At 43.9% G+C, this 24,158-nt stretch overlaps 1 protein-coding gene across 1 annotated transcript in view; it reads left to right on the top strand.

Annotated features, from left to right (window-relative positions):
• Positions 1-24,158, top strand: part of KIAA0825 (KIAA0825 ortholog) — a 143,748-nt gene that overhangs the window by 43,785 nt on the left and 75,805 nt on the right. Inside the window, exon 4 of the mRNA XM_054397995.1 lies at positions 13,817-13,987. Within this exon, the coding sequence (XP_054253970.1) occupies positions 13,817-13,987 (171 nt within the window). The remainder of the gene's footprint in view (positions 1-13,816; positions 13,988-24,158) is intronic.

Raw genomic sequence — 24,158 nt, 5'->3', positions numbered from 1 at the left:
TGTCACATCCCTGGATGTGCTGAAATGATGAGAATTAGTCGTTCCCTTTTTTTGGAATGTTGTGAGTGGCAGATTTTAAAGCATGCAGGGGGCCACAGTCATTAAAAAAAAAGAGAAAGAGAAAAAGAGAAAGAAAGAAAGAAAGAAGGAGATAAAGAAAGAAAAAGAAGGGAAAGAAAGAAGGAGATAAAGAAAGAAAAAGAAAAAGAAAGGAAAGAAAGAAAGAAAGAAAGAAAGAAAGAAAAAGAAAAAGAAAAAGAAAAAGAAAGGAAAGAAAGAAAGGAAGAAAAGAAAGAAAGAAAGGAGAGAAAGGAAGGAAGGAAGAAAGAAAGAAAGAAAGAAAGAAAGAAAGAAAGAAAGAAAGAAAGAAAGAAAGAAAGAAAGAAAGAAAGAAAGAAAGAAAGAAAGAAAGAAAGAAAGAAAGAAAGAAAGAAAGAAAGAAAGAAGAAAGAAAGAAAGAAAGAAAGAAAGAAAGAAAGAAAGAAAGAAAGAAAGAAAGAAAGAAAGAAAGAAAGAAAGAAAGAAAGAAAGAAAGAAAGAAAGAAAGAAAGAAAGAAAGAAAGAAAGAAAGAAAGAAAGAAAGAAAGAAAGAAAGGAAGAAAAGAAAGAAAGGAGAGAAAGGAAGGAAGAAAGAAAGAAAAAGAAAGAAAAGAAGGAAGAAAGGAAGAGAAAGAGAAAGAACATTTTTTTTAAAAGAGAAAGAAAGAAAAAAGAGAAAAAGAGAAAAAAAGGAAAAAATGAAAGAGAAAAAATAGAACAGAAAGAAAGAAAAGAAAGAAGAAAAAATTTGAGAAAAGGAGAGAAAGAAAAGAAAGGAAAAAAGAGAGAGGAATAGAATAATAGCAAAGGGTAGAGAGAAAGAAAGGGGAGAGAGAAAGAGAGTTATATTAGAGTCAGAGCATTCATTCATATGCATATTTCCTTACACCCTGTGAGATTTTAAGTGCTTCCAGGCTCTAACTAAGGACATTTGAAGCACTTTATTTCATGGTTTGACACGATGTGGCTTTGAGGAAGCACCACCACCAAACCTGCAATACAGTCACAGGTTGGCAGGTGTACACAGGTCATCTGGATCTAGCAAAGCCTTGTTTCCCATGCAGCTTCATTTTTAGAGGTGAAGGCAAGTCTTTTTAAGTGGTAAAATAAAGGCAGGTGTCTTGCTCCTGGATTTAAGAATTTAGGTGCTATGATCAAGTGCTTTGTTGTGTGCCTTTCACTCTCTGTTGCTTGAAAAATGCTTTAATTAACTGGCTTAGAATTCGTATGGGCACTTCTGAGCTTTGTCCCTGGTGAAGTGAAAGTCTCCAATACCATTTTTTTTTTTTTTTTTTATCCTTAAGAACTCCCAAGTGGTCACATTATTTTGCAGAACATATCTTTATATTCAAATACTAAAAAAGAAGGCTGAGGTTCAGTGTCCAAGACACATTGCATCCACACTGAGTTTAACCTTGATGTTTGAACCACATGCTCACTTTCTGGTACAATCAAATGGAGCAGAATTAGCTCTACAATGGACTTAATTTATCTTATGAGAAGATGAGGTATTATTTTAACTGTTAGGATTGCAAAGCTGTGCCTGCTTTCACTACTAACCCCTGTGTGTCTCTTTTTACAGTACTGATACTCAGAGAAGGGCAACAAGGGGGTAAATGTGGAATAGCTTCCATGCAAGGAGAAATAAGCTTCAAGGACAAGAGTAAATGACCTCAAGTTGCAGCAGGGGAGGCTTAGGTTGGATATTTGAAGAAAATTCTTCCCTGAAAGGGTTCTCAAACACTGGACCAAGATCCCCAGGGAGATGGTTGAATCCCCATCCCTGGAGGTGTTTCAGAGATGTGGTGCTGAGGGTCACGGTTTAGCAGCAACCTTGGCAGAATTAGAGAATGGTTGGACTCCATAATAATCTTAAAGGTATTTTCCAACTGAAATGCTTCCATGACTCTACAATTCTTCAGTTTGGAAACAAAATTAAGATGGTTGTATATGGTGGAATTAAAGGGAGGCATTATAAAAACATTTACCAGTAGTTGACTGATTCTTAAAACCAATTCACACCAAGAGAAGCTGGAAGAGGAAATGCTCCAGCAAACAAAATGGTGTGTTGGTATAACCTGGAGTCTAGGCAAAGTGTGGAGCTTCTTTCCACAAAATGTTATGAATGATAGAAGTTTAGGTGGAGTGGAGGTGTAACAGAAGAAACTGATTAAGTAGAAATATTCATGTATGCCACATCTGTCTGTGGAGGCTGCCCAGCTGCCAGTGGTCAAGAGCTAGGTAAGCTGCAAGGAAAAATATTGTTATGGTTTTCTTGTTGTATTTTTATTGAGTCTTCCCCTTTTGATCTGCAAACCCAGGATACTGGGATAAAAGACTCTGTAGCTGCACCCAGTGCCGGGTGCTCCACTTTGGCCACAACAACCCCATGCAGAGCTACAGGCTGGGGTCAGAGTGGCTGGAGAGCAGCCAGGTGGAAAGGGACCTGGGGGTACTGGTTGACAGCAGCTGAACATGAGCCAGCAGTGTGCCCAGGTGGCCAAGACAGCCAATGGCATCCTGGCCTGCATCAGGCATAGTGTGGCCAGCAGGAGCAGGGAGGTCATTGTACCCTTGTACACAGCACTGGTTAGGCCACACCTTGAGTACTGTGTCCAGTTCTGGGCCCCTCAGTTTAGGAAAGATGTTGAATTGCTGGAGCATGTCCAGAGAAGGGCAACGAGGCTGGGGAGAGGCCTTGAGCACAGCCCTATGAGGAGAGGCTGAGGGAGCTGGGACTGTTTAGCCTGGAGAAGAGGAGGCTCAGGGGAGACCTCATTGCTGTCTACAACTACCTGAAGGGAGGTTGTAGCCAGGAGGGGTTTGGTCTCTTCTCCCAGGCAACCAGCACCAGAACAAGAGGACACAGTCTCAAGCTGCGCCAGGGGAGGTTTAGGCTGGAGGTGAGGAGAAAGTTCTTCACAGAGAGAGTGGTTGGCCATTGGAATGTGCTGCCCAGGGAGGTGGTGGAGTCACCATTCCTGGAGGTGTTCAAGAGGGGATTGGACGTGGCACTTGGTGCCATGGTTCAGATAGTCATGAGGTTTAGGGTGACAGGTTGGACTCGATGATCTTTGAGGTCTCTTCCAACCTTCTTGATTCTATGATTCTGTGTTGTTCTGTTTGTGACACTTAGAGACTCCCATGTATCATCCACCCCTACCTTGAGGTGCTTGTAAGTTTTCAAATTAGAAACATTTTGCAGTAACCTCTCTTACAATTAGTCTAAGTGAAAATCATTGTTATTGCTCCTTTTTCTTATGTGGTTGTTCAGTCTGGAGACGAAAAGGCTCCCAGGAGACCTTATTGTAGCCTTCCAGGATCTGAAGGGGGCTACAAGAAACCTGGGCAGGGACTTTTTAGGATGTCAGGATGTGATAGGACAGAGGGGGAATGGAGCAAAACTAGAAGTGGGGAGATTCAGATTGGATGTCAGGAAGAAGTTCTTCCCCATGAGAGTGGTGAGACACTGGCAGAGGTTACCCAGGGGGTGGTGAAAGCCTCATCTCTGGGGGTTTTTAAGGACAGGCTGGATGTGGCTGTGAGCAACCTGATCTCGTCTGAGGTGTCCCTGCCCATGGCAAGGGGGTTAGAACTGGATGATCCTTGAGGTCCCTTCTGACCCTGACAATTCTCAGGATTTTGTATTAAAAACTACTATTCTGATTTCCATATTCCAGGAAACCAGTTGAGTGGTTCCTTTGTATTTGTTGGTAGAAGCAGTGTTTTGCCAGACAGTGAATAATGTTTTCAGTCAGGCATTTCAACCCTCAGATCATGCAACCATGGAATCACAGTCTGGTTTGAGTTAGAAGGGACCTTTCAAAATAACAACAGGCACCAGGACAGGTTAGAGGCTGCCCTGCTGGAGAGCAGCTCCACAGAGAAAGACCTTGGAGTGCTGGTGGGCAGCAAGTTCTGCATGGCACAACAATGTGCTCTGGTGGCCAAGAGAGCCAATGGGATCCTGGGGTGCAGCAAGAAAGGTGTCCAGCAGGGCTAGGGAAGTTCTTCTGCCTCTCTACTCTGCCCTGCTCAGACCACCCCTGCAATCCTGTGTCCAGTTTGGGGCTCCCCAGTTCCAGAGAGACAGAGACCTGCTGGAGAGAGTCCAAGGCAGAGCCAGGAGGATGATTTGGGGACTTGAGCATCTCCCCTGTGAAGAGAGACTGAGAGCCCTGGGGCTGCTTAGTCTGGAGAAGAGAAGACTGAGAGGGATCTGATCAATGTCTATCAATAGCTGAGGGGTGGGTGTCAAGGGGAGGGGGCCAGGCTCTTTTGGGTGGTTCTCAGTAATAAGCCAAGGAACAATGGGTTCAAAGTTGAACAGAGAAGATTTCAGGTCACCATGAGGAGAAACTTCTTGACAGTGAGGGTGACAGAGCCCTGGAGCAGGCTGCCCAGGGGGGTTGTGGAGTCTCCTTCTCTGGAGCCTTTCAAAGCCCACCTGGATGCATTCCTGTGCAGACTACCCTCAGTACTCTGTGCTCTTGCAGGGGGTTGGACCTGATGATCTCTGGAGGTCCCTTCCAACCTCTGATACACTGTGAGACTGTGATCACCTAATCCAGAATTCATTTTCGGTTGTGAAGTAGAATTGTAGAATGCTTTGGGTTGGAAGGAACCTCCAAAGGTCATCTAGTCCAACCCGCTGCAGTCAGCAGAGACATCTGCAAGTAGAGCAGGTTACTCAGAGCCCCAAAGAACCTGTCCTGCAATGGTTCCAGGGATGGGGCTTCTGCTCTCTGGACATCCTGTGGTAGTGATAGAAGAATGAAAATAGTAATGTAAAACAACGTGCTCATCTGCAGTTAAGAATTCAGGATGCTACCAGAAGTCTAAATAATTTGCTGTCTGAATTTTGTGTGTTTAACTTCATCTGCATGAAACAAATGCCATTTTCCCCCTGTATTTTTTCCTGAGTGTATCACTAAACCTGATTGTTTGAAATCACGATGAGAGTGCTTACATTATGGGGAGTGTGTTTGCACTACAGGCTCCTCTCCAATTATCAGCAGCTGGATCTAAATATTTACTGCGAACCAAATGTCATTTTTCGTGCAATGAGCAGCAAAACTCTTTGTCTCTTACTGATCCTTGACTGTTAAGAGCAGAAATTTCTTTTGCAGTATTACCTGTCTTCTTTCTATTTAGGTTATTAATTTATTTTTTTGGTGTAGCTCCTACAACTGCAGAATAATTTTCCATTCTGAGAAAGAGAGAGAATATTGAATGACCAATACAAGAATTTTAGGTTTTGATTGATTCAGGAAGTGAGCATAGGGGAAACGGACCTGTAACCTGGGTTACAGTGGATGATAGAATCTTAGAATGGCTCAGGTGGGAAGGGACCTCAGAGCTCATCTCCTCCAACCTCCCTGCCATGCCCAGGGACACCTCTCAACTACACTCAGCTGCTCAAGGGCTCATCCAGCCTGGCCTTCAACACCCCCAGGCAGGAGGCAGCCACAGCCTCCCTGCGCAGCCTGTGCCAGAGTCTCAGCACCCTCACACTGCAGAACTTCTTCCTCAGCTCCAGGGTAACCCTGCTCTGCCTCAGCTTCAAACCATTCCCCCTTCTCCTGTCTCCAGACACCCTCAGGAAAAGTTCCTCTGCAGCCTTCCTGTAGGATCCCTTCAGCTAGTGGAAGGTCCCCCCAGAGTCTTCTCTTTTCCATGCTGAACACCCCCAGCTCCCTCAGCCTGTCCTCATAGCAGAGGTGCTCCAGCCCTTGGATCATCTTTGTGGCCTCCTCTGGACTCTCTCTGTGTCCTTCTTACTCTGAGGACACCAGAACTGGAGTCAGGATTGCAGGTGGGCTCTCACATCTTGTGTTCTAAATTATACAACAGCTGAGTAAACTCACTCAGGTTTAGAACTGTCAAAAATGCAGCTGAACAGTTTTTCCATATGGATGGTAAAATGTTTTTGGCTTAAATTTTCATAGAAACCTGGATTAAGTCTATGGTAAAGAATGTGAGACCTATAGATTTTATGCTAGGACACCTTTGTGAGAATTTTGAGAACTAATTCAGGGTTTGGGTTGTGAACAGGCAAGGATGGAATAGAGGCTTGGGATGTTTTGAAAGGCTCTATAAGAAAATTAGATTAAACTTGGGTTTTGGTTCATTATTGATGTGTGTTTATCATATCTGTAGGTTGTGAGACCTGGAGTATTCTGCTTGATTCATGTATTTTTATAATTTTTACTACCAGGCTTTTCATACTTTTTACTACCAGGGCCAATGCCCTGTCCAGTCTGGCTTTGAACAATTCCTTGCTTAGAGCTTCCACAACTTTGGGCAGCCTGTTCCAGTGCCTCACCACCTTCATGGGGAAGAATCTCTTCCTAATGTCTCATCTCAAACCAGCTTCTTCCAGTTTGAAGCCATGACCCCTTGTCCTGTGACTCCACACCTTTGTCAAAGCCCTCTGATCACCTTTGTGCCCCTCATCTGGACCCATTCTGACAGTTCCTTCTTGTTCTTGTGTTGGGGGCTCCAGAGCTGGGCACAGTAATGCAGGTGGTGTCTCATGGGAGGGGCAGAATCACCACCTTGACCTGCTGCCCAAGCTTCTTTTGATGCAGCCCAGGATACTGTTAGCTTTCTAGGCTGCAGTGTGGTAGACTGCTTCTGTCCATCTCCAAGCAGCCAGCTGGTCTCTGGTAAGATGGATTATTCATTCTCCCATGAGTGTGGCATGTCCTTCAGATCCCAGGAAAATGTCTTCATCTTCAATCCATCCTGCTGAAGTGAAAGGCCAGACTTGAAAAGAAGTGCTCCCAGTTCCTCTGATGCTGCAAGACTGCATCAGCTGCCTTGGCACCAGCATAGTCTGGCAAGCCTTGCACAATGTGATAGACATTCAGTGTTTTACTTCTGTCTGCTTTTGCTGTAAGCAAAGCTCTCCAAAAGTCACCTTGTTTTGGGTGGCAGACTCCTGCTGCCTGTCAGGGGCTGGGGTGGTAAATCAGCAGAGGAAATCAAGTACCTTTCATGTCTCCTTTGCCTCTGCATGGTGGGAAGTTAGTGCAGGTTTCCTAAATGCAGAGATGCTAAGAGGATGGAATTTTTGAGCTTCCTTCAAGCTTTGTGTAGTGAACCATTCAGATTTATTTCCTTGCTACAAAAAAAATGCAGTGCAAGTTCGAGTTAATTTAAGTAATCTTTTTTGTCTTTCCATCTCTTCTCCCCTGTGCCCCCAGAAGGGATCATAGTCTAGACAGCAGAAGCCTAAAGTACTTTCTCTTCTTTCCTCTTAGCAAAATAATTAGGGTGTCCTTGGTGAAGCAGAAAGACAATTTTGCAGAGCTTACCAGAGCTTCATCATCACCATTGACTTGGTTGAAACCTCACTGTGACCTTTGGTTCTGCCTTGCTTAGGGTCTGCAGGATGGGGCCGTCATTGGCAAGGAACCTGTTCTGGTGGCCATATCATCATGGTTTGCTCTCTGTCCCTCAGGGAGCAGCCAGCCTGTGCTTGGCTGGGATCTTTCTCATTGTTCCTGAAGGCAGCTCGTTGTGGTTTTCCTGCTGGCAGATCTGGCTTCCAGAGCAGGTCAGAAATCACCAGTGCAGGCAATAGTTTTGTGCAGCAGAGTTTTTGTGGTTCTTGTTCTACACAGAAGGAGCCAGCAGTGTGCCCAGGTGGCCAAGAAGGCCAATGGCATCCTGGCCTGCATCAGCAAGAGTGTGGCCAGCAGGAGCAGGGAACTCATCCTGCCCTGTGCTCAGCTCTGGTTAGACCACACTTTGAGGACTCTGTCCAGTTCTGAGCTCCTCAATTTAAGAAGGACATTGAGAGACTTGAACATGTCCAGAGAAGGGCAACAAGGCTGGGGAGGGGTCTGGAGCACAGCCCTGTGAGGAGAGGCTGAGGGAGCTGGGGGTGTTCAGCCTGGAGAAGAGGAGGCTCAGGGCAGACCTCATTGCTCTCTACAACTACCTGAAGGGAGGTTGTAGCCAGGAGGGGGTTGGTCTCTTCTCCCAGGCAAGCAGCACCAGAACAAGAGGACACAGTCACAAGCTGCACCAGAGGAGGTTTAGGCTCAAGGTGAGGAAAAAGTTCTTCACAGAAAGAGTAATTGGCCATGGGATGTACTGCCCTGGGAGGTGGTGGAGTCGCTATCCCTGGAGGTGTTCAAGAAAGGATTGGATGTGGCACTTGGATCCATGGTTTAGTTGTCAGGAGGTGTTAGGTATTAGGTAATAGGTTGGACTTGATGATCTCTAAGGTCTTTTCCAACCTGGTTGATTCTGTGATTCTGTGAAGCCTGAGGCTGTGTTCAGAAGCTCTGACAGAACCTTTTCTTGCTTTTCTCTGTTCAGGTCCTGACCACCTCTGTCTAGTGCAGTGTTTGCAAAATCATCTCACTGGCACACTGACAATGGCTGTGTGATCCCCTTGGCCTCTTTGCAGCCTTTCTGTCCTTTTTCAGAAATTCTTCTCATAAGGTAGTAACCATACCAGGAGGTCAACATGTCCTTTTGTTAGGAGACACTCTGGAGGTCCTGTTGATGCATGCCTGATTCTGCTGCAGCTCCATGTTTGTCTTTTCATTCCCCTCTGATAAAAAATGTCTGATCAGAGGTCTTCTATATTTTGAAACCCAGCAGTCATGGATGTGTTTTAAGATCTTCCAGCGAGGCTTTGAATACTCAGCTGGTGGTGCACACTATTTGGTCATCAGGCACTAAATAAATGAGTTGTCCATTCTGAGAGACAATGGAAATGTGGACATGGAAAGCTCACTTCTGGTGGTTCTCCCTCTCAAGTTCTTCCAGGCTGCTGTGGATGAACAAAGAAGAGTTGAAGACCAACTCCTTCCAAAACTTTTGGACTGTCCAGTAACAGGTGTTGTAAACCAAACCCACAAAAAATAGCCCCAGTCTCACAGGAGAACTGCTCTGTGTCTGTGTTCCTGGCATGCTTTTGCTTCTGCAGCTGCAAAGAGACCATTCTTGAGCAAGACCCTTGGTTTCTGTGTAAGTAAAGTGAGGTGGAACTGTGCCTTGCAGTGATAAATCTCAATAGCTCAGGTGAGTGGTTCATGGATTACTGCCCTGAGGCAAGAGCCTCAAACACCCTGAGCTGCACACAGTAAGTAACACATAACTTTATGTGACCTGTGTGGGTCAGCAGTTGAGAGAACAAGGGGCAGTGTCCACAAACTAGAACACATGAAGCTCCACCTAAACATAACACAGAACTGCTTTGCTGCCATGGTGCTGGATCCCTGGAGCAGGCTGCTCAGAGAGGAGTCTCATCTCTGGAGACATTCCAACTCCCCCTGGCCACTGTGATCCTGGGCAAGCTGCTGTGGGTGTCCCTGCTTTAGCATTGGGGGTCGGACTGGGTGATCTGCAGAGGTCTTTTCCAACCCCACCATGCTGGGATTCTGTGAGAGGTGTTACTGGGCCAGCACTTGTCCTTTCAAATACCTATTGCACCATTACCATCAGTTTTGGTTGGTAGCCAGGTTTAATGATGGATTGAGATGGTTTGTGCTGATTGCTGATGTGAAGTTGTGTGGCTTTAGCCATCCACAGAGCTGTAACACAAAGCTTGGGTCAATCATAGCTCTTTGTCACATGTGGATCTTTGGTGTACTTCCATGCCAAAAGCAAGTAATTTGTGCTTTCTTTATCACAACAAAACCTAACAGAGTACAAAAGAACACTGAAGAAAGAGTTGCCCATAGTATGTGGAGCTCTCTAAATCCCATAGAGGGTGTTGGTTGGTTGCTTGCCTGCTTGCTTTTCTCCTTCCAGGGAAGTCTTGGGATCTAAATTCTGTAATGCAACCCATCTTAAGGATTCCCTGCTTTGTGGCTGTGGTGCAAGGTGATTGTTCAGCCTTCTCTTCCTCTTGTGCCAGCAATTCTAGGAGAACAATATTTATTACATGCTGGTCTTCATCTTTCCTTTGTGCTTTCTAATGCCTTTATTTTGACCACCTTCTGGTCACATTGGTTTACACATCACTTTGTATTGAATTGGATCACCATGTGCTCACTGCCTGTAGGTTTCTGGTGAGTTTCAAATCTCATTGATTCAGGGAGTTTGAATTTCATGCTTCAGGCTTTCAGGAGTGCTATTAGGCCATGGTTCTCCTACCTTTCCTCTTGTCATTGAGGATTGGTTCTTCATCAGATAACAGCTCTTGCAATTTGTGCAATTGTTTGGGTTTTTTGTTTGGGTTTTTTTTTTTTTCAAAGAAAGAATTTCCTCAATGCTTACCTCCTTTTTTTTTGTTCATTTTATGTCAAAGTTTTATATCAGTCATGGTATTAACTCAGTATTCCTTCAAGCATGTCTAAGTTTACTTACAGAGGAAGTCTTGAGAGGGACTATTTCCAAAGCTCTGCAGTGACAGGACAAGGGGCAATGGTTTGAAATGAGAGAAGAGAGGTTGAGATTAGATGTTAGGAACAAGTTCTGCACCATGAGGGTGGTGGAACATTGCAACAGGTTGTCCAGGGAGGTGGTGGAGGGCCCATCTCCAGAGATATTCAAGGTGAAGCTGGACAAATCTCTGAGCAACCTGATTGAATGGAGGATATCGTTGCTGACTGCAGGGGGGTTGGATTGATCACCTTTTGAGGTCCCTTCTAACCAAAACCATTCTATGATTCTACTTCACAACCTAAAATTCTGGAGGTCTATTCTAGATGCTTGTAGAACATGTGTGGAATTAAACTTTTGCTCTGGTGGTTATCTAAGTGCTGCTTTGCATACACTGTAATGTGCTTTGTCATACATGAAAGTGTTCTCTCAGCTCAGAGAGTGATCTTTGAACTTACTATCTCCAGCTTCCAGCTGAAATATACTTTGAAGGGTCATTGAGAAGAAAAATTGAAATTTTGATTCTTATTTCCCTGAATTTGGTAACATATTCTAAAATTAGTATTACTGTGGTATGCCTTGGCTTCTATGTCCACTTCCTTCTGGTCTGGTGGGGGCAATAGAGAATCATTAAGGTTGAGATCATCAAGTCCAACCTTACACCACTTGGGGACATCAAATAACTAAAGGTTTCTTTGTTCCTCAAAAGAAGGGGCAGGAGCATCACAACATTTTCAAATTGTAGGAGGCAGAACTAACATTCCATAGATTTTTTCTATTTTTTATTGTGGTGTGATTTGTGGTTCTTAACATGTTGGATCTCTTATTTTTGGCTGTCTGCAGTTGTTTCATGTCAGTTAAAACTCAGTTTATGTTATCTGTCTTTTCAGGTAACAGAGTTAAATTCTCTGAATAGCAGAATGTCTTTGTTTGTTTGTTTGGGGCATTTTGAGAAGTTTAAGGCAAGATTGGAAATCCAGTGGTACATTTATTATTTACTTGTTATTCAGGGAGGAAAGGCACTAACAGAGGCAATTATGCACAGCACTTTCTCCTGCCATCCTTAGAAGTGCAAGGGCATGCATACATCTGTGTGGAACTTTGTGGAATTTCAGGTGTGGATGCAGAAGTCATGGCTCAATCTCTAAGGCTGCAAAACTGGAATAGCAAATCAGGGAATTTGTATGCAGAGCTCAGCTCTGCTACTTTAGATCTATGGTCTATTTAAAAGTGATTTGTGAATGCCTAGGGAAAAAAAATGTGTATCTAGGAACTTTGAGAGGAAAGGGAGGTACCAAGTACTTCAAAACTGTAAAGGTAAGAAAGACTTTTTTTCCACACATAAAAGTACATTTCAATCAATTTCTGTTTGTTTTCCTCATTCAGAGCTTCCCTTTCAAACACCTCTGACACTTTCTGCATGTGGTGGGTTAACCCTAAATCTGCCACACTACACAAAAACTGTCCTGCTGATGCTACGTCACAAGGTCAGGGTCCTGCATCTGGGGAGGAAGAACAACAGGCACCAGGACAGGTTAGAGGCTGCCCTGCTGGAGAGCAGCTCCACAGAGAAAGACCTTGGAGTGCTGGTGGGCAGCAAGTTCTGCATGGCACAACAATGTGCTCTGGTGGCCAAGAGAGCCAATGGGATCCTGGGGTGCAGCAAGAAAGGTGTCCAGCAGGGCTAGGGAAGTTCTTCTGCCTCTCTACTCTGCCCTGCTCAGACCACCCCTGCAATCCTGTGTCCAGTTTGGGGCTCCCCAGTTCCAGAGAGACAGAGACCTGCTGGAGAGAGTCCAAGGCAGAGCCAGGAGGATGATTTGGGGACTTGAGCATCTCCCCTGTGAAGAGAGCCTGAGAGCCCTGGGGCTGTTTAGTGTGGAGAAGAGAAGGCTGAGAGGGATCTGATCAATGTCTATCAATAGCTGAGGGGTGGGTGTCAAGGGGGAGGGGGCCAGGCTCTTTTGGGTGGTGCACAGTGATAAGCCAAGGAACAATAGGTTCAAAGTTGAACAGAGAAGATTTCAGCTGAACATGAGGAGAAACTTCTTGACAGTGAGGGTGACAGAGCCCTGGAGCAGGCTGCCCAGGGGGGTTGTGGAGTCTCCTTCTCTGGAGCCTTTCCAACCCCACCTGGATGCATTCCTGTGCAGACTACCCTCAGTGATCCTGCTCTGGCAGGGGGGTTGGACCTGATGATCTCTGGAGGTCCCTTCCAACCTCTGATATGCTGTGAGACTGTGATACATCTACAATCAAACTGCAGAAGAGCACTGCACCACCTCACCACAGCTTGCATACAAATACAGATTTGTTACATGTAAAGAAGTGACCAAATTACAACATACCTAAAACGCTGTGGTTTGGTAATACCTGGTGGGAAGCAGCTTGCAGTCTTCTATGCTCTGCCTGTGCTCAAATCAAGAGTTCCCTGGTTGATGTGACATGATTATATGTTATGATTACAAGTGTTGTTAACCTTTCAAAACAAAACCTTCAGCTCCTTCTTTTAAATACCAAGTGCTTATAGGTATAGTACTTGCTGATATTTGTTCCCTGACAGTCTCACTTGTTTTCAAACCCCACATGTTTGAAGTTGTGAAGCGTTAGATTGATGCTTTTTTTCACTCAGATGTCATATTCATCAGCTGTATTGTGCTAGCAGATTGTTAAACAGACAAGGTGACTTGCAGAGTGACAGTGTAGTGATGTGATGTCCCAAACCATTAAAATACAGCAGTGATGTGGGTTGGTTTGTTGGTTTTTTTATTTTATTATTTTTCCTTTTGTTCAATCAGTTTTTGCAACACAATGGGTTTTCTTTTTTATTATTTTTTTTCTGTTAAACACAGGTGAGAGGATTTCTGAGGAGATGTGTTGCTGGGAACAGCAACAACAAAAAAATCCTGGTTAATGAATGAAAAAACCCTGTTTTAACTTTCCAAGGTGTCTAGAGACAGGACAAGGGGGAATGGTTTGAAGCTGAGGGAGAGCAGGGTTAGACTGGAGCTGAGGAAGAAGTTCTGCAGTGTCAGGCTGGTGAGGCTCTGGAATGGGTTTCCCAGGGAGGTCATGAATGCCTCCTACCTGGGGGTGCTGAAGGCCAGGCTGAATGAGACCTTGAACAGCTGAGTCTAGTTGAGAGCTGTCCCTGGGCATGGTGGGGATGCTGGTGTAGGTGATCTCTCAGGTCTCCTCCAACCAATGCCATTTGATGATGATGATGATGATGATGGTGATGATGATGATGATGATGATGATGAAGATAGATGAGAAATGCCAAAGACACAGCAAGAACTAGTGTAACAGTATTTTATGGTGAAAAAAGGGATACATTATGCTATGACAATAAAGAAATTACTTCATATATTACACTTTCACACATTGTCTATTTTTAAGCTATGGTAAAAAGTATTTTATGATTTTACAGCCTCCCAAGAATACCCCAGGAAAGGAAGAAACTTCTGCCTAACATTGTACCAACTCAAATGTCTTTCTCAACTAATCAAACTCTTTTTACTGATGGAAGAAAAAATCGAAGAGCTCTCTGCAGAAATTCTGCTGGTGCCTTCCTTTACAGAGAGGAATAAGAATGTTCAAGGTAATGAATGCTTTTCCTTATTTGCTGATTCTACTTTTACAGGATTGTCAGCATTACTTACCTAGTTCATGCCATCCTATTTGATAAACAAATGTATTAATATCCACCGAGAGTCCTTTTGGTGGAAGACTTACATCTGAGCACAATGACTCCTGGAAAAGAACTGTAAAGATGTGGTGTACAGTAATTACTAATGGATAATTGTAGTGAAGAACTATCTGTAGATATTAAGATAATAAGTTACTAACTGCAACTAAATATATTTATCTATTTAATTGTTAGGTAGTAGATTTATCTATTAAATCCTGGATTTCAGATAGGACAAAAACAACACATGGAGTCTGAATTCCTTGAAATTGTGACCCTTTCTGAGCTTGTTCCTGGGAGCTGCCTTTTTCAAGACAGAAACACAGTGACCTGAATACCAGTCTAACTGATCCTAGTGCAGCTAAATGAGCCCTGCTTTAGCCTATAGTTCTCACAAGCACCTACTAATATGGGCTATGTTTGCTATCATGCTTGTCCCACTGGCTGTTTTATAGGGTAGAGGGTATTTTATAGGAGGAGGTTCTACATCAGAGAGAAAACTGCTTCACAATCCACCCTTGGGTTTGCATTTGCTTTAGATTCCAAGCTGTGGTGGGTTGAAAATTGCCCCCCCCCAGCATTAAATTTGCCAGATCAGCCCAGCTGGAAGCAAATGAAAGCTGCATTTACAAGCAAAACTACAATCCACAATGAATATGTACAAAATGTATAGCATTTACAAATATTTATAGGCATTTAAAATTAATAAACAGCACAAGGATCCCCCCGGTTAAAGACCAGGGAGCTGCTAATAGCTTCTCCCTCCCTGTTCCCCTCCTTACCCCCCTGGACACAAAGGGGCCAGAGAAAGAGCAGAGAAGTTGTTGTTAATATCAGCCACAACAAAAGCAATGCAGCCAAGGTCAGTAAAGCCAGGAGAAGCATCAGCCAGAGCTGAAGAAGTGAAAAGAGAGAGAGATTGTTTTCATTACTAGCTTATGTTTGTAATCTGTCCAGTGGATTGTTTAGAACTTATCATTATTTTCCTTTTTACCCCCAAAAGTTATTTTTTTTTTTACATTCTACTACTTTCTGTTCAGGATCTGTGGAAAATTTTTTAAGGTACAGCCTAAAACTACCACACAACCTCACAGTTTTTCATCTAATTGCACTGATAATCAGATGAGGAGAACCTGAAATCCTGAAAATTCAGGTGAATAACACCTTCCAGGTCACAGTGTGCTCATAAATGTTCAACTACTATTCTACTTCTGCCAGTAGAGAGGCTCCAGGTCACCAGAGAGCAAGTGGTTTCAAGGGCTTATATTATACTGCAGGAAAGGATCAGACCAGAAATGAGGCCAAGCTGCTCAGGGATGGAGGATAGGTGGAGTCACATATTGGGTATCTCTGTAGTCAAGCTGCAGGCTGAGAAGATAACTGTTTGGGGAGTGTGGTCTCAGAATACTAAATTGATAAAAAATATTAAAAAAAAAAGGCTTAAAAAAGAGTTCAGAGTTTGTTGATGGATCCTCATCTAAAATACTGACCCTGAAAGGAATAGAGGTTAACCTCTGTATTCTTAGAGTGTGCATCAAAGCTCAGATAAAATTTGCATTCAAGTTGGAGTTTTTGCTCTTGATTTCAGTGTGTTTCTGCCTTCTTTAACCTCTCAGTTTTACCAGTTCTCCAGAAATGTTACATTATTACACACTGTTTTACCTTTCATGGCCTTGATGCTACAAAGAGGTGTGAGAGGAGATTTCTCATAGGGGTAATGTGGAGAACAAGAATATACATTCAGTGAGGGTTAAGTGTTCTTTTTATTTGTGTATCCTGTGATCAAATGTAAAGAAAAAAAAAAAAAAAGAAAAAAATTGAAAAACTCTTGAATGGGAAATTTCTATTAAAGATATCTAAGTAACTAGACTCTAAGGCTTCTGATTTCTAGTAATTCAGAGGATGCAGTGATTTCACTGTTAACAAGGAATATTTTACTTTCCAGGAACTGTGTTTAGGACTTTATCCTGCAGGCATTTCTCCAAGCGTAATTACATTCAGAACTGTTCCTCGAAAGTGTGTGAAGCCTTCTCCTCCTTCTTTAAGGAATCTTCTTTTAGAGTGATAATGTCTAGAGCAATTCAGTTCTTATAAAGAGACGAAGAGAAGATATGGTCTCATTTTATGGAATCATGGAATGGTTGGGGCTGGAAGGGACCTTGAAGATCATCCAATTCCAACCCCCTGCCACGGGCAGGAACACCTCCTACCAGCCCAGGTTGCTCAAGGCATCATCCAACCTGGGCCTGAACACTTCCAGGGAGGGGACATCCACAGCCTCCCCGGGCAACCTGTTCCAGTGTCTCCCCACCCTCACTGTCAGGAATTTCTTCCTAGTCACAGAGTCATCCAGGCTGGAAGGGACCTCTGAGACCATCCAGTCCAAATCTGCTCTCCTCAAGCTTGTTATAGAAGGCAGTCTTCTGGTTAGAAGACCCATTCTAAAGAAAACATAAAATTACTTTGACCCTAAAAACACAGGTGAAGGTAAATCTCTTCCAGGCAAAGTTAGTCCCTGGCCATACCTTTGTTTTGAGTGTTGCTCTTCTCCTCAGGTGGTTTTACTCACAAAGCTTTGCTCTGTTGTATCAGTTTCTGGATGATATATGAAGGGAAGACGTGGCTAGAGAAATACAAATAAAAAGTCTGTCTAGGAGAAGGCTTCATTGGTGTTATTTTCACTTTGTATTGTCAGAAATCTCAGTTGCAGTGAAGAAATGAAAGATGATTTGATGTGGGAGAATGAGAGCTATGTTCCCAGTAGTTCCAGGTTTTGTTAAGTACCAAAAGGGATTTAAGATTTTCTCTGCTAATGTCCTATATTGGGATGATAATCTTTCTTCTTTTTTTTTTTTTTTACTTCCAGTGATGAAGACAGAGTTTGATCAGAAGGATTGATAAAGATTTCCTTGCTTTATTCTCCTCAGAACACGTTTATAATCTGTGACTAGAAAATATCAATGGCCACCTTCTGTACTTACTTAGAAGCCTTCTTACTAGAAATCTGGCTTCCCTTAGCAGAACATGGAGCACAGATCTTCCCTGAGCAGCTTTAAATTAACTCAGGCACCAGCAGCAGGGGTAGGGCACAGCAGAGGGCTGCACAACCAGCCCAAGAAGCAGAGCAGACTGGCCCAGGTTGAGCTGCCTGCTGCTGTTGCTTGGCAGTTACCTCTACTCCTCTCACTGGTTTGAAGCTGGGTTGGGTGCCTCCAGAACTACCCTGCAGTCACTGTAGACCTACCTGAAGTATCAGTCCTCTGCAAGTAGTTCTGGTGGTAAATTAGGGGGAGCTGGCCACTTCCTAAAAGGTAGGCTAATATCCAAGTGAGCTGAAGTTTCCCGAGGCATCAGATAGATTGGAACCTCGTGCTTCCTTCCTTTTCTCTTTGGTTTTCTTTTAGTATTTCACGGGAGCCTTTTTATCTCTGTGTCTCACGCAGAGATGAGACAAAAATGATGTGTTTTTTTTTTTTTTTAGTTGGGTTTATGTGCTTAGCATAGTTTTAGTTGATTTTTTGTTCAGCATATCCCATGGTACTTCAGTCTTGATATATAGAACACATGTAAAGTTCCATCAGAAACAAAGTAGTTCTTTGGATGGTTCCTCTTTTAAATGTCTTTTTTTTCTCCTGGTCCCAAAGATGGCATCTGAGTTTTATCTAAACCAGACAGTTTCTTGGCCCTCATATTTTCTTTTTCTTTTCCCCTAAACCCAGCAATGACAAAGAGCAATGGCTGCATAAATTGGATGTAAGAAGAACACTTAGGGTTTATCACAGAAGAATCAAAGATTTCATATCTTCTGACAGATTGTTTGTACTCTTAGGGGGTCTTAAGAGGGGTCAAATGGCTTCTAAGAGTTCCTTAGCTAGATGGTTAAGGGATTGTATTAGGGAGGCGTATGTAGTTAAGGGTAAAGAGGCTCCCAGGGTTTGTAAAGCTCATTACACTAGGACTATAGCTGCTTCTTGGGCGGAGAGGTCGAAGGCTTCCACATTGGAAATTTGCAAGGTGGCCACCTGGGCTTCTCTTCATACTTTTTCATTGCATTATCGCTTGGATGTAGTCTCTTCTGCAGATTCTGCTTTTGGTAGGAGGTTGCTTGTGAACCAAAAAAAGAACAGTGAAGAAAAGAAAGACATGTAGTTCACAGTTCTAGCTGGCAACAAGACAAGTTTCTTTGCAGTGTGCACAATGGAGTCCTATGAAGACCAATTTAGGCGGTTGAAAATAGATGTTAGAGGGAAGTACTGCCTACCAGTGTTCTCTGATGGTAACCCCATGGCAGACAATAGCACCAAAGGAAGCAGTGAACCAGAGTGAACTCTGTAGGGAGATGGATGTAGAGAGGTTTTTTAGGTGATACAGATAAGTTCTGTGAGTTCAGCTGGAGAGTTCTCTATCTGGCATCTTCTGGAATACGTTCAGAATCCTCATTTCCCCAAATTATTTAGCACAGGTTGGGAGAAAATTCTGTGGAGTGCATTTTCCACTCTTAAGTTCCTTTCACTCCTCTCCACCCAAGTTCTTCCTGATTTTATTTTCTGGCTCTCCTTTACCAGACCTAACTTTGCACGTGTTCCTCCACGAGCAGCATCTACATGGCAAGTTTGCCCTTACCTAAGCAAAATGAAGCATAAAGAAGTGTAAGTACACATTCAGTCTGCTCCCAGTGGAGTGGTGGAGTTTTCTAAGTCAAACTGTGGGAGGTTCTTGGTCAAAATCAATGATGATGTGGTTTTGTTCCATCCCTGACCTTCAGGGTGGCATCTGGAGAAGACTTCTTCTCTACCTTTCTGAGGAAAGAGATCTATGTTTTTCTGGTATTCTCATTGTTGCCTGACCTCACTTTGTTCCACCACAATCAATAAACCTCTGAAAATTAAAGGAGTAACCACCTTCTGTTTTTTCTAGACTGGGCATTTAACCCTTTCTTCTGCAGGTATCTTGTCTTGCCTGCTATGAGGACACAGTCTGCTTCTCTACTTACCTTCAGTTGAAATCCCTGAGATGTTCTGACACACCTAGTCCATGCAGCCTCACAGGGGTTGTTCTCTTTGAAGGAAATCTGGAACATTCAGCTACAGTCAAGGGTTAAGCAGAAGATTTTGGGTTAGAATCCTGCCAAACTGCATTCGCTCTCCCCATCTTTAAGGTAGATTCCTCTCCCCTCTGGCTTTTCAGAAGCCTCTTGTTGAGACCTTTAAAAAAATCAAAAACATCTAACGTGCTTTCATCTGTCTCTCACCTTTTCTTTTTCTTCTTTCTTTATTTTTTTTTCTTTTCCATTCCAGTGAGAAAGGTGAACTTCGGACAGAGCATATAATGAGTACCAAGCAAGGCTTTTTCCAATGGAGTGCTTTGAAAACACCATGGGAAAAGTTGTCAAGCCCTTAGGTTTACAAGCTTTGCCTCAGGGGACTGGGAAGGTTTGCAAAGGTCTTTCCTTCACAGCATCAGAAGAAATCCTTTACTCTATATCCATTTCTGGAAAGTGTAATAAGAGGAGTGTGGAATCAAATTTATGAGGTGCATCTTCTTAAGCTTTGAAGTTCAAGAAAGGATCAAGAAAGGTGTGATTTTTGCTTTGGTCTTGAAGCAAGATGTTCTAGTAGCTTCTTTAAGGAATACATAGCTTCATCAGATCAAGCCAGAGTGAAGATGAAATTTACACTAGGAAGGACTTGGATTTCAGATGCACATTTCCTGTATTGGTGTTACTAGTTTGCTCAGCATGGTACAACAACTAAAAAGTCCATCATGGAGGACAATAAGCAGGAATTTTATTTAATCTACAGCTAGGCAAATATTTTGTTTCTTCTGCTTATTTATATTTGGAAGGGAGTGGTATTTCCCATTTCTGCAGGATGTGTTATTTCCAGCAGAGTTTCAAAGAAAGTTCTGCCTGAATCCACCTTATAAAACTCATCTATAATTAGTGAGCTGTCACAGAATCACAGAATGGTAGAAGTTAAAAGGGACCTCCAGAGATCATCAGGTCCAACCCCCCTGCCAGAGCAGCATCACTCAGGGTAGTCTGCACAGGAATGCATCCAGGTGGGCTTTGAAAGGCTCCAGAGAAGGAGACTCCACAACCCCCCTGGGCAGCCTGCTCCAGGGCTCTGTCACCCTCACTGTCAAGAAGTTTCTCCTCATGTTGAGCTGAAATCTTCTCTGTTCAACTTTGAACTGATTGTTCCTTGGCTTATCACTGGGAACCACCCAAAAGAGCCTGGCCCCCTCCCCTTGACACCCACCCCTCAGCTATTGATAGACATTGATCAGATCCCTCTCAGCCTTCTCTTCTCCACACTAAACAGCCCCAGGGCTCTCAGTCTCTCTTCCCAGGGGAGATGCTCAAGTCTCCAAATCATCCTCCTGGCTCTCCCTTGGACTCTCTCCAGCAGGTCTCTGTCTCTCTGGAACTGGGGAGCCCCAAACTGGACTGCGTGTAGGGGTTGTCTGAGCAGGAAAGAGCAGAGGTGGGGAAGAACCTCCCTAGCCTTGCTGACCACATTTTTCTTGCTGCACCCCAGGATCCCATTGGCTCTCTTGGCCACCAGAGCACATTGTTGTGCCATGCAGAACTTGCTGCCCACCAGCACTCCAAGGTCTTTCTCTGTGGAGCTGCTCTCCAGCAGGGCAGCCTCTAACCTGTCCTGGTGCCTGTTGTTCTTCCTCCCCAGATGCAGGACCCTGCCCTTGTCCTTATTAAACTCCATGAGGTTTGCCTGCAGCCAGCTCTCAGCCTGTCCAAATCTTGTCCTACAAAAGGTTTCCTTGACGCTTTGCTGTTCTATGCTGCACACAAGGGGATGCCACAATAACTGTTCTTATGACCTCTAAATGCTATGAAGAAAAAATAATGTAACAGGAAGAAAAACAATTACATTAACAATCAAGAAGTCTCATTGTCATCATCACTACAAACTCAGAAAAACACTGAGCTGGATAAAGAATTAAATACACTGAAGACAGAAGTGGACACAGACCAAAAGATAATATTGTCCTTTTTAAGGACAATAATCCCAAACAAAAAATTAATACATGTAAAGAAAGTTGGCTGAAGAGTTTTAATTCTATTTGAAGAGTTTGATTCTATGATGTGTGAGTATGAGAAGATTGTTGAGTTTGTAGAATATAAGTTTCAAGAAAGATCTCGCAAGAATTTGTGATTGATTCAACCTTGCCTTGTCATCAGGAATGGTGAGGAATATCTTCTGGGAAGGGAGCAAGTATGAAAAACTGAGAAGTTGTCCTTCAGCCTCCATCTTCTTGTATGACATTTGCCATGAGCCAGCAGTGTGACCTTGTGTCCAAGAAGGCCAATGGTCTCCTGAGGTGCACTAAGAAGAGTGTGGCCAGCAGCTGAAAGTTCATTCTCCTCCATCTCTACTTTGCCCTAGTGAGGACACATCTGGAGTATTGTGTCCACTCCTGGACTCCCCAGTTCAAGAGGGACAGGGAACTACTGCAGAGAGTTCAGTAGAGCATCTGTGTGAGGAGGAAAGGCTGAGAGCCCTGGTGCTGTTGAGCCTGGAGAAGAGCAGCCCCAGTGGGGATCTGAGCAATGCCCAGCAAGAGCTCAAGGGCAGGGGACAATACCCAGTTAAAGATATAAATACATAAATATCATACAATCATAGAATCAGCCATGTTGGAAGAGATCTCCAAGCTCATCCAGTCCAACCTATCACCCAGCTCTATCCAGTCCACCAGACCATGGCACTAAGTGCCTCATCCAGGCTTCTCTTGAACGTCTCCAGGGATGGGGACTCCACCACCTTCCTGGGCAGCACATCCCAATGGCAAATCTCTCTCTCTGTGAAGAACTTCTTCTTAACATCCAGCCTAGACCTCCTCTGGCATAGCTTGAGGCTGTGTCCTCTTCTTCTGGTGCTGGGTGCCTGGGAGCAGAGCCCAACCCCCACCTGGCTGCAACCTCCCTTCAGGTAGTTGTAGAGAGCCATGAGGTCTGCCCTGAGCCTCCTCTTCTCCAGGCTCAACACCCCCAGCTCCCTCAGCCTCTCCTCACAGGGCTGTGCTCCAGACCCCTCCCCAGCTTTGTTGCCCTTCTCTGGACACCTTCCAGCATCTCAACATCTCTCTTGAACTGAGGAGCCCAGAACTGGACACAGCACTCAAGGTGTGGCCTGATCAGTGCTGAGCACAGGGCAGGATGAGTTCCCTGCTCTTGCTGGCCACACTCTTGCTGATGCAGGCCAGGATGCCATTGGCCTTCTTGGCCACCTGGGCACACTGCTGGCTCATGTTCAGCTGCTGTCACCCAGCACCCCCAGGTCCCTTTCTGCCTGGCTGCTTTCCAGCCACTCTGTCCCCAGCCTGTAGTGCTGCACGGGACCTCATTGCTGTCTACAACTACCTGAAAGGACATTGTAGATGCTGGTGCTGGTCTCTGCTCACAGGGAGTTAGTGATAGAACAAGAGGGAATGGCCTCAAGCTACAACTGGGTAGGTTTAGACTGGAGATTAGGAAACATTTTTTCCCAGCAAAAATGATCAGGGGTTGAAATGTACTGTCCAGGGAGGTGGTGGAGTCCCCAACCCTGGAGGTGTTTAAAGGTGGTTTGGATGTCGTGCTTGGGGATATGGTTTTGGGGTGACCCTTGGAGACTCAATGGTTGGACTTGGTGATCCTGAGGGTCTTTTCCAACCTGAATGTTTCTGTGATTCTGTGAAATCTACCATCAGCTGGGTACCTCTTTAATGCAGCTGTGAGCTCTTAACAGGTAAGGCAGCAATTCCACAAATACACCAGGATTTTAGGTTAAATGTTAAAGATGTTCTTTAAAGGCTTGATTTAAAAAGGTATAAATAGCTGATCTAAGTAGTGGCAATAAGAGAATGTGACTAGATAGAATCATAGAATGGTTTGGGTTGGAGGGGACCTTAAAAATCATCTAGTTCCAACCCCTCTGCCACTGGCAGGGAAAGACACTGAGTTGTGCTTGTAGTTTGAATCAGATGTTGTATCTCTAAAAGAAAAAGCTAATTACAGGGAAGAACAAGGCAAATCTGAGGCAGAAAGCACAGAACAGAAAGGAGGGAAGATATCCAGTCAGTTAGGTGTTTGGGTTTTCTTAATTCTGAGTTAATTTCTAAAGAAAATTTCAGGAAACTTAACCATAAGTGGTGTTGGCACAGGCTGCCCAGAGAGGTGGTGGCGACACCATCCCTGGAAGTGTTCCAGCAAGGTGTGGCCATGGCACTTGGAGCCATGGTTTAGTGGCCAGGGTGGTGTTGGGTTGATGGTTGGACTGGAGGATCTTAGAGGTCTTTTCCAACCCAAACAATTCTATGATTCTGTGATAAAATATATTAAATACATTGACAAAAGAGACAAATTTATAGTGCTGTCTGCAACATGTTGAATGACCAAGTTACCAGATGACATTGTTAGTCATTTCTAGGTTTATAACTCTACCATTTTCTCGTCCATTTTTCCCAGTTCAAATCTCTTTTTGCCCCCAGCATCTTTTGAAAATGCAAACAAAAAGTGCTTGGGAAAAGAAAACAAAACCAAAACTCCAACCAAACAAAAAAACCAAACCAAACAAAAAACCCAGACCAAATAAAAAAACAAACCCTCCTGCCCCCCCCAAAAGAAAACCCCAAACAATACCAACCACAAACCAAATCTGAAAACCTGAAACCATGCCAAAATGGAGTGTTCATTTTAGGAGGGTGAATTGTTTGGGGGGGGAGTGGGGAAAGATAAGAATCCACTTGGGGTAAATGAAATCCTGTCTGTGTGCAAATACTGTTTCATAGGAAGAGGAAAAAGCCCTTTAAACCTTGTGTATGCTACCAGTGGCTTCAGGTGAATGAAGAGCTATAAGCTAATGCTTGGAAAGATAATTGTTCACAGTCCTTGAGAGCAGCCACTCATTTGAAACCTCTTGGTTTTAATTTTACATGAGATTTATTAAATCTGGAGTATCTTGAGCAGCTTTCTGCTAGGTGGTGGACTTTAGAAATACCATACTGTCTGTTTTTGTTCTCATGCTCCTTTTGAAACACATAGAGTCACAGAATGGTTGAGGTTGGAAGCAACCTCTGA

This window comes from Indicator indicator, chromosome Z, assembly GCF_027791375.1.
Source record: "Indicator indicator isolate 239-I01 chromosome Z, UM_Iind_1.1, whole genome shotgun sequence".
Classification (NCBI taxonomy): Eukaryota; Metazoa; Chordata; class Aves; order Piciformes; family Indicatoridae; genus Indicator; species Indicator indicator.
This window is presented reverse-complemented; position numbering and strand designations above follow the sequence as displayed.